Genomic DNA, 15,128 nt, shown 5'->3' with positions numbered 1-15,128 from the left:
ACAAACCAATATTTTTCAGAATTAATTTCATGTGGTGTATTTAATTTGTGTTGTTGTCTATTTTTCAAACATTTTTTATTTGATAAATTTCGTTAATTTGTTTCTGATTTCTAAAGATCTCAATACCAATAAAAGATGGCGTCGAAGAAGAAACGTGTGGCGGAGCCGATGGTGACTGAAACAGTGGAGAGCGATTCCGATGAAAGCAGTGACGATGGTTTTGATGACAACGAAATGGACAATGAAAACAGTACTCCGATAAATCAGGTTTTGCGATCTTAGTCAATTTTTTCATTCGTTAGCAAGTGTATCAGGATTTTCGTCACTTACGTCGATCGTTTCGGCACGAATGGAGAAGAGCGTTTCGTATTCGGCACCTGAAAACGATACCCTGTAAATTGATACGATCGTTTAATAAAGATTGCAAACAGATGCTTTATATGTATTCGATTAATCGTTATATCTGTGTAGATATTGTTTTACAGATTTTTTTTTTATTTAAACAAAGAAATAAAAATTATATTTGTCAAAACTTTGTGACGAAATGTCTTGGAGGAAACATCGTGGTACCGAATTCGAAATGTCTCTTGTGTTTATTCTGAAGCCAATATAGTTGCATTCAGTTTGCAGCTCAGCGCGCGGAATCAGACTTCACAGCTTAAAACAATAGCAATTAAAGACTTGGTACCAGTTTGTTTCTGTATTATTATGCAAAAAATATCATTAAACATTTTTTCTACTGATGTTGCAAGCCGTTTGTGTGTCTTTATTTTTAATATTCTATAGCTATCTATTGACAAAATACAGCTACATGCATATCTGTATTTAAATTAGAGATATTGTATTTATGTATAAAATAGAGATATGGGTATTTTAAATAGAGATCCCTTTATTTTCTTTTAAATATATATATCTGTATTTATGTTTGAATTGGATATATATCTTTATTTAAAATAGAGATATCTCTAATCATTAAATTATGGCGGGACTGGACTGGGTCAATCAACGGTGACCAGGTAGCACAATTGGTAGAGCATCTGGCTGGTGTTCAGAGGTCCCGGGTTCGAACCCCGGTCTGGTCGCTACATTTTTACTAAAATAAATGACATGTTAATTAAAAATAGAGGTATCTCTATTTGTAAATACAGATATCTAACTTCAAAAGGTAAAACCCCAAACAGCTTGCCATATGCAGTAGACAAAGTGAACAAAAGATCAAATTTAAACTCATTTATCATGTTATTAAGATTTTTTCTTTATTTTATGAAGAAGTGTACAGAAGTGAACAAAGCACACAAAAGGTTTTTCTAAGAAACCTGAAAACTGTGATAGTTATATTTATTTCTTTAAAGGAAGTACAAGTGGAATTTGAAGCTCGTATGCTGGATGACAGTGACTTCCATGGTGTTAAAACTCTTCTGCAACAGGTAAACCATTTATAGGCTGTCAGCTGATACTACATGTTATAATATTCATGTTGTAGTGTACTCCTATAACATAAGAGACCGCTGGTCGGCTCTTTTTCTATCGGATATTATTTTGCCGACTGCGACACGGCGCCTGTCAAAAGTATCTCGTTGTGTAAAACCTCTAACATTGTTGGAGTAGTTGTAGTGTAGTTACACAAGACAGTAAAAAATGCCTATAGCAATAATGGCTAGTTTAAGGAAAATTAATAGGATTGTGAATGATTCATTTCATGCCCCCTTGTCTAATTTGTTACTTAAAGGGTTTTAGACACAAAAAGGTTAAAGTTGTCTATAGGTTGGTTTTCTGAAAAGCCAGTCAAATAACCCTCAAACTCCTGGGGTTGTGTATATACACGCTGAGATACAGTCATGGTATGGGTCCATCTGGACAACTGACTTATATGCAAAATTTCATTCTGATAACGAGGTCGGTCAGCCTCCTACGTCACAGGTTCACTGCTGCCGAGATGATAGTATAACTAACGTTACAAACACCCAAATGTGTGTCGCATTAAATCACTATTTACACACTATCTACCAAAGGTTTTGTGATGTGGGAATACTTTACATTAATATATTGGGTTACAACAGTGAATTGGTTACATGTACTCCAGTGATGATCCCGTTATTCATTAAACAACTGTATTCAATTCAACTTTATTCCATAAGTTTTACAACTTATTGGATAAAATAGTATATAACATTAATGGACAAAGGCATCCACTCTTACATGATTTATAATTCAATAAGCTAATTTGTCAGATTTGTTACAGGGAAACAGAGAAATAATCATTAAAAATGAATATATTCTAATTAAAATCTTATAAAAAATCTTTCCTTTAGTTTATTTGCTAGTGATAAATATTTTCCTAAATTGTTCAGTTCTTTTATATTTTCTACTTTGAGTAACTGAATACGTTTAAACATACTAGAGTATTTAAAATGATATCTTTTAATCAAATCAATACGAATGTCTGCGTAACATTTTCACCACATCAAATACATTTCCTTCATAACCTTCATAAAAAATTCTTTAAGGAAATTGTCAAAAAAGGACGTTATTTGAATACATTACTGTAAAATTGATCAGGACAGTAACTGATTTCTTCAAACATTTACCCAAGACTGACAGTTCAAAGTTCCTGATTTAAATAAAGAATCCAAGGATCTTTAGTTTCCAACATGTCATCATAACATGCTTTGAGTAAAAAATTATCTGGACGCTTTAATTTCAACCAATATTTAAAAATTCTTGATTTAATATGTACAAAGGAAATCCTTAAAGTTCAATGTACAAAAAACCTGTGTATCGTCTTGGATAAAAAAAAATCTGTTCTGTGATTACGTACTATCTAATTAAATTACATCAGGATGAGACAACTGTATTTCAAACTACTGCATTGTTATCAAATCTTTATCTTGCAAAATTAAGAAATGGATATTTTTATGTTAATATTATGTCAGGAAAGGGTAAAACATGTTCTTAAAAGTGTACAAAATCTTATCAAATTATGCCAAAAATAAAATGGTTAACAAGGCTAGGAAAATTAATCACCGTAAAAAGACTGCACAAGTGAGATCATTTTGTCACCTCACTGTATAGTAGACCAGAGATGTATATATCACATATGTGATATTTACATCTCTGAGTAGACCTATAGTGTATATGCCATTGTTTGAGTTTTTAAAATAAAAAAAATAAATAAAAAGATGACGTGATATTAGTAAATTACCAAGGTTATGATATTGTCCGCTGGTCTACTATTTTGATTATACAATTACAGACATGAGGTGTGGAAAGAAAATCTAAACATGCAAGATGATAAAATCAGGACATTCACTGTCATTGCTTTCAATGTTTACAAAATAATATGGGGCTCTTTGAAGTTTCCCTCTATAAATGCATATAACAAGGCAGATTCTAGCCTAGTGATACTGGTGAGGTGAACCAGATGACGCGTCGGACCACGTGACCACCTAGCTCATTAAAATTTTTCAGCCAGCAGCAATATCCCCCTACTGGCCTAAAATAGATAAACAGCTTTGTAAGGCGAGGTGAAACCTGTGTCAGCCAACATTTATGGGGTCGGGCTAACAGAAAATGGAAAAATACCCTATGTGTCCAAAACCCTTTAATAGCTGTTGAAGATACCTTCAATTTAAGACAATCATTGAGAAATCATTGAGTCTGTATACCTGTTTTATCCACAGAAGGTGCATTGTGAACTGTAACTAGGTAACTGTCACATTAACCTCAAGGTCAAGAGTCGGATAACTTCAAATAAAAAGCTCAAAAAAACATATTTTTAGTTGTCTTGTCTAACAGATACTAAGTTGCTGACTTTGACTGTTGGTTAGATTTGTAATAAAATTTGGAGAAACTGAATTATGGATGTTTATTTTACAGGTGTTCCTGAAAGCGAACATCAATCTCTCTGAGCTCACCAACACTCTTATATCCCAGAACTTTGTTGGATGTGTTATCAAGGTCAGTTCTTATTGTGAGGTATTTTATGTGTCTTGTGACTGCAAGCTGTAGAAATACTTACGCTAGCTAAAGAAAATGTAATGTTGTTTTATATGGTCAACAATTAACATAAGCTCTGTAGAGCTTTTATTACGAGGCCGCTTAACAACAAATGGTGTTATGTGATTGATCATGATTTGTTTTGATGCCAGTTGATGTTACAACGCCCCAATGATAAGTTTTTGTAGGTATCATTCCTCTAAATTTTTCAGAGGACCTATAAAATATTTCTTTTGAAGTATCAACCTTCTGAAGTATTTCAGAGTTTACAACCAATTAACAATTGCCCCACAGATTAATTTTAATAGCTGTTGTCTTTCTTTTAGCAAATGGATATTCCTGATGATGATGATGATGATGGAATGGAGGATGATGACAGTGATGCAGTGTTTGGAGTAATGTCAGTTGTAAATATTACAGAAAAGAAGGTCAGTTGTTTGAAATATTGTTAGTGTCATAAGTCTAATACAGAGTTATGGCCCTTTGTTCCAAAAATATGTTTCTATGTCTGTAAAAAAATTTTCTGGTCACCTATAGTTGCCAGATTTTGCCATGTAGGGATAGCAGATTGTGTACTGAAATAGGGTCACATCGTCAAACAGAGTTATTGCCCTTTAGTTTGATGCAGTATTGTCAGTGTGTCTGCATCAACTTCAGCAGACAACATTTGTGTATTAACTTTGGATGTAATAGTTAACTGGTAAGTCAAAGTTTGGATAATGAAGAAAAAGATAAATATTTACAATAATAAATGATTCATTACTCGTACCATGTTGCAGTTGTGTACATGACTATTATTCTTTGGATGTAGGACCTGGATTGTCCCTCAAAATAGCTCAGATGTGTGACCTTACAAATTTCACACCAAAAGAGATTTAAAAAGAAAATAAGAAAAACACTTTCTGTAATCCGAAGATTTTTGATGTTTTAGCAGCCTTATAAAAATCTGATATGGCTGACAAACCATATTAGAGATTTAAAAGACAAATAAAACATCAGAAATCTTTGTATTACCACTTCTGCTGCTGTGGTATAGCTGTATATTAGTCTGTACTTTTGGTTGTAGGACCTGGAGTGTGTACAACAGGTACGCTCCCTTCTGCTGGACCATTGTAAAGCCTGCGCCAAAGAGAAAATGTCTCGTTTCTCTGATATGATACATGATTCTGATAAACACATGGGCCTCCTGCTCAGCGAGCGGTATCTCAACATCCCTCCACATATCTCGGTTCCTATGTACGACTCCTTGATGTAAGTCAAATCAAGGGAAAAACTGTTTCTCCCTAATTAAGTTGATGGATTTTCTTTAATTTGACATATGTTAATAAATGACAGTATAGCATTTGAAGTTGAACCAGTATTAAGGAATGTGATTATGTCTCTATGATTGATTGCATAATTCTAGTTTATCATTATGTTTGTATTTTGTGCAATTTACATATTCATATGTTCGCCTGTACATGAATCATCAAAGAAATTCGTTATTATGACCAATAGCTAAATTCTTGAATAAATGATCTTTCCAGAAAGGATATGGAGAAATGCCAGAGAAAACAAATGAAGTACTCCTTTGCTAGATATGTGATGATCAGCAAGACGTTTCGTATGAAGAGTGCCAGTAAACAGAAGGAAGAGCCAATCAACTTTTCCAATTCAGAGGAGGAACTGCTGCATGAGGTGAAATATCTTTCATGTTCACCATGGCATTGAAACATTTAATTTTTCTTTGATCCCTTTAAAAAGTAAAAATAAATCCTTTTCCTCATATTAATTTCATTTAGAATGCTGTAGTGCAGCATCAAGGTCACATACATTCAAGGTCACGGGTCAAATATGCTAAATTCTTCAAATTACTTCTTCTCAATAATAAGAGGTCAAGAGACCTGATGTGCTAGGGTAATGGACTATCAAGTTTACTGATTGTTGAAATGAATGACCTCGACCTACATCCAAGGTAACAGGGTTCAAATATGCAAAAATCCTCAAATGACTTCTTTTCAATAACCAAGAGACTTGATATTAGGTTTGTAGTATGCTAGGGTGAAGGGCTATCAAGTTTGTTAAAATGAATGACCTTGTTAAATACTGTTTTTTTTTTTAATTATACTTGGAGAACATTTGTTTTCAACTGCTTCATTCATTTTTTACTATGATTGGTTTTTCTGAAACCTTCGCAGCTGTCATTGGTTTCTTGTTAGGGAGATCAAAGTTTGATATACATATGTAGTTACCTCTGGTTACAGGTGAGTGAGCTGAGCTTTACTTACTCTGTGGAGGATGATCGGGACACAGTCGTGGGTGGTCAGTGGGACTCTGACAATCCTATGGAGGCCTTGCGGACAGTAATGGTCATCCCTGCTGACCAGCTGAGTGTGGCATTGACCAGAATAAAGGCTGAACTGGCTTCAACCTAATTTTGCAATATTAAAATTGTTTTATCTTTAATTCTTTCTCTAGTTTGTTTCTATTGGTTGGAAGATAATGTCAATGTAGATACATGTAATGGGCCTGTTCTATCTGTCACAGTGGGTCATTTATGTGTACCCCTGGTGATGGGGAATAGATGGTACTAGAGCAAGCGGTGCAACAGTAGTTATAGTTCTAAACTGCTCCAGTTGGGGACTGCAATTGTTTATTTGGTTGGAGTATTTGCCTACACAACCTTAGGGGAGGATCCGAGATGTGTGGTTGCTCCCTACCCGTATCGGTTTGTGTATCTGGGGAAACTGAGGAACGGATCGGTCTGTGCTGTTGTATCATGTCCTGTTGTTCAGGGAGGTAACCACAAGCTACTTTGAGGAAACCCTGCCTCAAAATAACCCTGGCTGTTCATGGGGTGATACACCCAACAAAGTGTTGTTCCACTTGGGATATCTATGCTAGCTAAGGGTGTTCAATACAAATCGAGGACAGTTCTGGATCATAATCCTTGATAAGGGAAGATGCATTGTGGATTGAACTTTGTGTACTAGATCAATATTAAATGAACTAAAGAGAATTTTTTTTTCTGAATTGGTAGGATTTTGTTGATTGGATTTGACTTGTTCATGGACACAACCACAACAGCAGACTGCATGTTTCACAGCTTACCAAGAAACAAACTGACATGGGTAGGGAGCAAGGTTAGTCTTACCGACTGAGCTATCATGGTAGGAAGCGACTAGTGTCTTACCAGAGTGGCATATCACTGATGATTTGTTGACATAGGTTTAAACAATTATTTGCTTTGCTGATGACATGGATCCCATCATTGGATTAATCAAAACATATTCCTATCAAACCTGGTCAACAAGTGTTGTTAAAATTCAGAACTAGATCTATTTTTTTCTGTAAGACTTTCGTAAATAAATGAATACCTTTAAACATTAAAAGGGAGACATTGAATAGATGAAGTTTCTATAGACACCCGTTTGATTCACAGGATATGTAACAAGCTACAATATTTTTCTTAACACCAGTATAAAATACTACAAACACAGCATGTGTTATAATAGTATATTTTTATTTCAACTCAAGAAAAGTAGTGGTTGAATAAAATTCAAAGAGGCAATCAGACATGATGACAAACCAATGGAGTAAATGGGTCTTATCACTTTCAACATAAGAGTAGATTTAATCGGCCTTGTGGTAAAATTTACCATAATTTACAAGTTATCTGGTAGCTGACTTAATATTTTCATTGGACGCTTTTCGTATCTTTTATCCACATTCCTTCTCCCAGAAGAATTAATTTACTGGGACTGCTATCCCGAGATGTTAAGAATTATTGTTTATTTTTAAAGAAAATTGACAATAATGATCACATTCAAACAAATTTTCCTAAACTTAACCCTAATAGTATTAAATTGTCAGATTAACAATGTCACTCACAAGTTTTTATCAGCATTGAAGTTGAGATACTGTTTGCTAAAATGAATAAATGAAGACAGGGTATCTTCCAGGAAAATTAAAAACCTGCTCTAAAGTTAAAGTGCCATCATATTTGAAATGAATAAGTTAAAAAAATCTCAACAAAATAATTCTAGCAAAGATAATTATGATAAAATGATTCTGTACATCACCAGTAGCATAGTGTTGTGATTATGATTTCACACACTCGCCGAAGGTCAGCTAATCCATGCATCAAAACAAGTTCAAATCTTACAAATTTTTCATTGTTACAATCCGAAGCACACAGCTATATCATTTAAAGTGATATTCCTTACAATTTAGAAAACTCTCATTTGAAGAACTGTTTCTAATCACTTTTCCTTAAACTATTGTCAGCATTAAAATATCTTTCTTGTGGTCAGTATGGACAAGCGAAATGAATCAGGGCCCATAAATCTTTGGAAATCAATCTAGCTAAATTTCTACAAATTGAAAAAAGTAGGTTTTTTATATGGTAATTTCAGGTGTAAAATTCCATAAGAACAAGATAATTTTGTGAATTGAATTTTTTTTTTTTATATATATGAAATCTGAACTTGTGCAGAATACAAATAGATTTGTTTCAGAACTATATATTATCAAATTTCAAACTCTACAGATTTTCATGTGTAACAAACTATGTTTTCACAAGGGAGAGAACCCTGTTTTATTGCAATGGAAAATTGACCTTTGACCTTTACATTATCACATGACTTTTAGGTGCATACATTACACATATATACAAATGTATCCTCCATAAACAAATAACAATTACACATGATGAGTTACAGTTCTGATGTGCACTCTCCCATACATATACATAAATACATTTATTACGGATACAGAGTGCACTCTCCCATACATATACATAAATACATTTATTACGGAAACAGCGTGATCAAATACGATAACATACATTTATATATGGGTATATATAGGTTTCTCTCATGGAGCAGTCCAGCTGACTCAACACAGAAAAATGACAGGGAAATATTCCGCAGGATCAGGATCGGTCTTCCAGAAAAGTTTATTTAAATTATTTAAATTACTAACAAATTTTTCGAAGCCATGCTTCAGTCAATTAGAATCAATCAAGTGGAACAGGGTTAGGGCGTTTCATATGTTTTAATAATTTGTGCCTGATCCATTGTCTCTTTATTGACAATAAAATGTTTAAACTAAACAGGAAAAGGGAAGTTACTTTTGCCTGTGTTTTCCATTCAAACTGGTAAATGATAAGGCATATTTTTAATTAGCTGCATTATAATAATATTTCTCTCCGTTAAAAACAACTTCATTGATAGCCTAAAAGGGGAAATTGTCAGATTAACTCTGACTGACTTTGTGTAGTATACAATTGTTTATAATCTATATGTACTAATTAATTAATACCACATGCGAAAATTTCAAATTTATCGAAGATAATCAATACATTATAATAGCTGGCAAAATTCTCATTAAAACTTTTGGAGAAATTAATTTTCTAGCATGTATCATGACGTGTATGTTTCAGATTAGTAACCTCCATCACACTTCATCAACTAATTAAGAGACCATGTTGGAATAGAACAGTGACACAGTCTTGTAAATATTTCAAATTTAATCAATTAATCTGATGAGTAAAATCCTGTAATCAAAATATTGTAGAACTGGATGTTTTGAAAGTGTTGATTTCTATTTTAATCTGCAAAGAGAGATAATCTGGGCAAGATTGCTTGTGCACCTGTTGTCTTGACAAAACTGCAGAAAAAAATCTGAAATTTCCTTAGAATAAGGAAATGTCTATCAAAATAGTGAAAATATATAAATTGAAAGTGAATATTAAAATAACACAATAAAACATGGAGTACAAAAGAAAGATACACTTTGATAAACAACAGTACATTTTTGTATAAACAAATTAAAAATTGAAACAAAAACAAATGTCTTACATTCAGTTAAAATATTGTGTCCCAATTCTCTGAATCTTGAGTAATTAAATTCAAACTAAAGCAAAATCTCACATAGAGATAAAATAATACTGACAGTTATTTAAGATGTCATAGATTTAGTTGGATGATCTTTTTTACCAAATCACAAATGATTTTCTTTATGTTCAGGCCAAATTGACCATACTTATCGACAGGCTGTTAAAAAATCAATAAATTAATTAAAATTCTTTATTTTAGTCAAGGTTTGTGCTTAAAACCATTCTGAAATAAAAAATAAATAAATAAAGACATTAAATTCTTTAATTTTTTTTGTGACAGGGTAAAAATACAAAATATGTAGTTTGAAAACAATTCTTTTGATCACCAATCCTCAAAGTTTTCAAAAAATAAAGAAAAACAAATTAAAAATCAATAATAGAAAGAGATTTTTCAAATCTCTAAAAATCACAGTTCAATAAGAAAGGTGTAAAGATATCCTAATACATGTATATCATTATGAGGTAACTAACATTAAATATACTACCCATCATGTTTTCAGAAAGTATTTCTGACACTTTGTTATTCTATAAAGAGCATAATGCTTTGTGATGGTATTGAATCAAAATGGACATGTATGAAGGAAACAAGATGAATGAACTGAAGTGTATTTAAAATCACTTATTTCTGAGGGGAAATTAAATCAAACTTACAAAACAAGACAAAGTGTTATTTTTGCTCACAATCTGACTAGATTTTTTTTTTAAATGCCCTCAGATGAGCTGCTATTTGAAATTCTAACACTTCAATGACACTTTCTTAGGGGCCATAGATTATTTTACCAGAACACATTCATATGGTGAAAATTTGTGCAATATGCTGAACACTTCATTGGTACAGCAGTTAAAATTAAAACAAAAATATTTTTAAAAATACATCTAAGTTTGTACCAGCTGAATTAAAATAATATATATGTATGACTAAATAGGTACATAAGTAGAGAGGTCTACAGGCCAACATTTATAATCAATGGTTGAATGCAAATGCTCATTCATGGCATATCAAGAAAATTTGACAATAGACAAAAATTGTTGTCAACAAATTTAAGGACATATGCTACCTTCTGCATTATACAAGGATATGTACTTTGTTAGCCAACTTCCTTGTTTAGAATAACTTGTTTTCTATGTAATATATTCTTAAGGACATCTCGTGTATGATATCATTCAATCAACTCATTATCGTTAATCAAGAAAAGTGACAGTTGACGGGTAATGATTTTTTTATATGATAATATTATTAAATATAATCTAGTATACAAGTCAAATGTTATTATGATGTTCTCATATACATTTTTATACTGATATAAAATCTACTTTCTGTATTTAAAATATAGATACTTGAAAGATGTTACATATCAAGATTTTGGGCTGAAAAAGTGGGAACATCCTTCTTACTGTAAGAAAATGTCTAAAATAATGAAAGAGTCTTTCAATCTACAGAAGTAAAACATTACAATTTTACCTATATTATCATGCCTTTCTCTTGCTTGTGAGAGTCTTATACCTCCACTATTTGCATTGAGGTACATTCAAAGTTTGCAAACAATTCCTATCAATTTCAGTAGAGTGTACAAAAAACCCAAAGCCTACAATACATATATGTCCTAATTTTTCCTAATTTGGTTTCATGTATTTAGACATTTTAATTCTAGCTTCTAATTTTGTTATCACACGTAGACTAGATAAAGATTTAAGCTGAATGACACTGGGAATGTTAGTTAGTAAATCTATAACTACAATGTGTATATATATATGTTCTAATACCTAAGGTAATATTTACATTATGTTCATTAGTCGTACTGGCCGATTGATAAAAGTCACCAAGGCTTTATTAGTAAACATCAGTAAATTTGTAAATAGTTCTGGACAGGAAGTGGTTGTTTTACCTACATCGGGTTTGTCATATGAATAACTACGTCGGACAACCCTAAAATGCACTTTTGTTGGAAATTGTTTTAATCCATGGCATCTAACGTATGAAAACCCATGTGCACAAAACAGAAGTAAAATTCTGCATGCTGCCATTGCAGCAAGTTCTATTTGAGTATCGGAAATTATACACTTGCCATTTTCTAATTTATCAAAAGCACCCCAAAAAGTTCAAGAACTGAAATGTCATAAAAATCATAATTAAACTATCATAAGCAGGTAAAATTTCAGGAAAATCAATTTACAGAAAAGCCTGCACATAATCAATTGCCTACATGAAATTAAGTGACCTCAGGTTATTTCAGTCAAGTCAACGATTCTTTAACAACCCAACCTTTGCGCATACTTTGATAAGAGTTATGTACTAGAATATTAGCTATCGATAATGGTAACACAACCTCCCTCAATTACAGGCCATCATCTAAAGTTTATATGAAATTTTCTATAATTTTAAGAATCTCTGAGTATGATCTATAACATAACGTACAGTCATGTAGTTTATAACAGTATTTATATTACAATCAAGTTTTACAGTCATGTAGTTTATAACAGTATTTATATTACAATCAAGTTTTACCAGGTAATATATAGCTTTAATACTAACATTCGATGAACCTGAATTATCCTTACATGTTTCACTAATTCTACAGCTTTGTAAGTACAATTCACTCGCCAATTAATATGGTTTTCGGCAACCTTTGTCAGACGAAAAAATGCAATGGTATACCAGTAATGAAACAAGACATATATAAACCATTTCTATTAAAATAAGCAGCCTTTCTGTAAACCAGTTTTACACTCTCATTCCCCCATACATTTCTGTTTCTAACAGATATTTATTTTCACATAACAAGAAAAACAGATATTGGAGAAAAAAATAATCTCAAGCTTCAAAATAATTTCAAAACTGATTTTCCTTGACTCTAAATCAAATTACTATTGTATGATGTAATTACCAAATACAATGTATGAACATGATGGCTCCTAAGTCTGAAATTTTGTGTTCATCATCGCAAACAATATTTTTTAATTTTAAATGACTTATCATAAATGGCAGTATATTGGGTAATTACCATACATTCATCATCACAAATATATATTTCATTTTAAAGAATTGTTTTTATGTGATAAGATTTTTAAAAGTAAAAAGATGTTACTGTACGATGATATCATTCACACCAAATGTCAACACCAGAAACATCTCCTTCAGTATACTATACAGATACACAGTGGATGAATATGAGAGCAAATCAAATTAATATAGTAACTAATTCAATCAGTCAGAACTGACAATTTTATAGTGACTTAAGAGAAACAGCAACAAGTGCACAAAAAAAGGTTAAGGACATTTAATCATCACTGAAAAACAGAAGCGATATCTTCCATCACTCAAAGCAGTTTTCCTTCAAATTGTCACAAAATATTAAACATTTACACTTCTGACCTTTGAACCTGGTTTGACCTTGGCCAAACCTTGACCTGGTTTGACCTTGGCTGAACCTTGACCTGGTTTAGGTGGCGGTTTGGGTCGGTCTGTTAACCCAGAATTGTTTCTGTTCACCTTAGATAACACTGGAGGAGAAGGCGTCGACTCCTTTTCTGGGCTATCAGACAGACTTCTCCCGATGTCCATGTCATCGAACATCGCCTTAATTTCAGCCACACATCCTGAACCCTCGTCAGGATTGGCATTGTCATCAATTATATCAGTCTCGCGTATACGGTTTTGAAATTGTGTAGGTGTTTTTGGCAAAGGCTTCCTTGCTTTTGACACCTCGCCTGTCTGCCGTTGTTTTGACACCTCGCCTGTTTGCCGTGGTTTGGACACCTCGCCTGTTTGCCGTGGTTTGGTGTCATGTGACTTCTTACCTGATCTATTATCAGGTATATGACGGGAGCCTCGTGTTGCAGGCTCTGGTATATTGTTTTTATGTGACGTCACGTCTGACCTCCAATTTGACCTCGTGTCAGCTGACAGGTTATTGTTATTGTTGTTACTTGACGATACATTTTTGCCTTTAAGATCAAACGAAGTCTTTGTAGCGTTTGTAGATAAAGGAACTCTACCATTGGCTTTTGTTTCTGCAGCTGAATGTTTTTCGGGTTTTTTAACTGTCACAGAATTTGTTTTACTGGATGATGATTGTCCATTGGGCTTGGAGTCATTCTTGAACCGACTTTTATCTGTAAAAACTCGCGGTGTTGGAGCTGGGTTGGGTTCATCAAAACTACTGGCATTTCTGCTGCTGTGCAAGTTCGGATTCAGATTCAACCGACGACTTTGATTACCAAAATTTACTGGCTGAATTTGCATTTCCTGTTGTTGTGAGAATGGCTGTGATTGGTTAGTCACATTAGGGGGTGGCGGTCGGGGAGGTGACTTCGCTCCTGGGTCAACTACAGATTTTCTGGCAAGATGTTTCTCTTCCTCTTTACGAAGCTTCTCCTTGAGTGGTTGCGGTGGGAGAGAGGTGGGGCGAGGTGGAGCACGTCCCGCTCTATTCCTACGCGGGGCAGCCTGCCGGGGGGCAGGTGGCGGTGGTGGTGAAATTGATGAATCCGCAAATGAAAATCCATGATCTTCTTCCAAATTGTCAGAACCGTGGTCAATCACAAAGGCTTTAGATCTTCTATCTGTTGTGCTTATCAAAACAGGCTTTGAAATTTCACGGTCACGATTAAAAGAATCCTTCTTCACAATAGGGTCTGTTGGCTGGAACATGGGATTGGATGTGACATTTTTCAGTGGTGGTTTTGGTGATGGTTCTGCTGGTGGTGGTTTATCTTTAGAACGGTTCAGTAACTTTGAAAATGACTGGAATGAAGAGTCAGCTGATCTGTTAATCATTTTAGAAAAAGATGACTTCGGTTTATCACTTTGTGTTGGCTCCTGTGTGTTAGGAGCATGCACTTGTCTGGTGGGAAGGGGTTGAGGCTTTTTGCCAATTTTCAGTGTGTGAGAAGAGGATTGTGATTGGTTTGGTGTGCTATCCTGTAACACTGGCGAGGAAATCTCCACAGACACATTTCCATTTCTCATCATGGCACTTGTCTGTTTCGGCTCCCTTGTCCCGCCTCCTCCTCCTGTCCCAGGACGTGGCGGAGGGGGAGGTTGTCTTTTGTTCCTAGAGGCCAGTTTGATAGTGGGCAATGATGGTACACTGTAATTACAAAGCCAAATGTTCAAAAGTTCAAAATGTGCCAAATTTTCAAGAAACAGAAAATTAATTTTCCAACTGAACACAGCACTGATACTTAAACCGTAAATAACTTCCAAGCAAATCATATCATAATTAATGAGTGCATGTCAAATTATGCTTTACAG

The 15,128-nt window shown here is 33.8% G+C and overlaps 2 protein-coding genes and 1 non-coding gene across 3 annotated transcripts in view; 2 read left to right on the top strand and 1 right to left on the bottom strand.

Annotated features, from left to right (window-relative positions):
• Positions 1–116: 116 nt before the first annotated feature.
• On the top strand, positions 117–6,441 carry LOC117339884 (BRCA2 and CDKN1A-interacting protein-like). Its single transcript, XM_033901596.1, has 7 exons — positions 117–267; positions 1,353–1,427; positions 3,877–3,957; positions 4,323–4,424; positions 5,063–5,247; positions 5,523–5,673; positions 6,240–6,441. The coding sequence occupies exons 1-7, from the start codon at positions 136–138 to the stop codon at positions 6,408–6,410; spliced, it is 897 nt and encodes a 298-aa protein (XP_033757487.1). The 5' UTR covers positions 117–135; the 3' UTR covers positions 6,411–6,441.
• On the top strand, positions 1,011–1,082 carry Trnat-ggu. The gene has a single exon. It is a non-coding gene; the product is annotated as a tRNA-Thr (tRNA).
• Positions 6,442–7,479: 1,038 nt separating the features above from the next.
• LOC117339882 (disintegrin and metalloproteinase domain-containing protein 12-like) overlaps positions 7,480–15,128 on the bottom strand; it is a 69,718-nt gene continuing 62,069 nt past the window's right edge. Inside the window, 1 exon segment of the mRNA XM_033901594.1 lies at positions 7,480–14,964. Within this exon segment, the coding sequence (XP_033757485.1) occupies positions 13,227–14,964 (1,738 nt within the window). The 3' untranslated portion in view covers positions 7,480–13,226.

The sequence above is a fragment of the Pecten maximus genome, chromosome 12 (genome assembly GCF_902652985.1).
Source record: "Pecten maximus chromosome 12, xPecMax1.1, whole genome shotgun sequence".
In the NCBI taxonomy this organism is placed as follows: Eukaryota; Metazoa; Mollusca; class Bivalvia; order Pectinida; family Pectinidae; genus Pecten; species Pecten maximus.
Note: the sequence above shows the minus strand (reverse complement) of the source record. Positions and strands in the feature narration are given on the sequence as shown.

Bases quoted from the DNA above. Each gene is read 5' to 3' on its own strand.
- LOC117339884 (XM_033901596.1), top strand. From the start codon at position 136: ATGGCGTCGAAGAAGAAACGTGTGGCGGAGCCGATGGTGACTGAAACA. The intron at 5,248-5,522 runs GTAAGTCAAATC...TGATCTTTCCAG, and splicing joins CCTATGTACGACTCCTTGAT to AAAGGATATGGAGAAATGCC. The intron at 5,674-6,239 runs GTGAAATATCTT...CTCTGGTTACAG, and splicing joins AGGAGGAACTGCTGCATGAG to GTGAGTGAGCTGAGCTTTAC.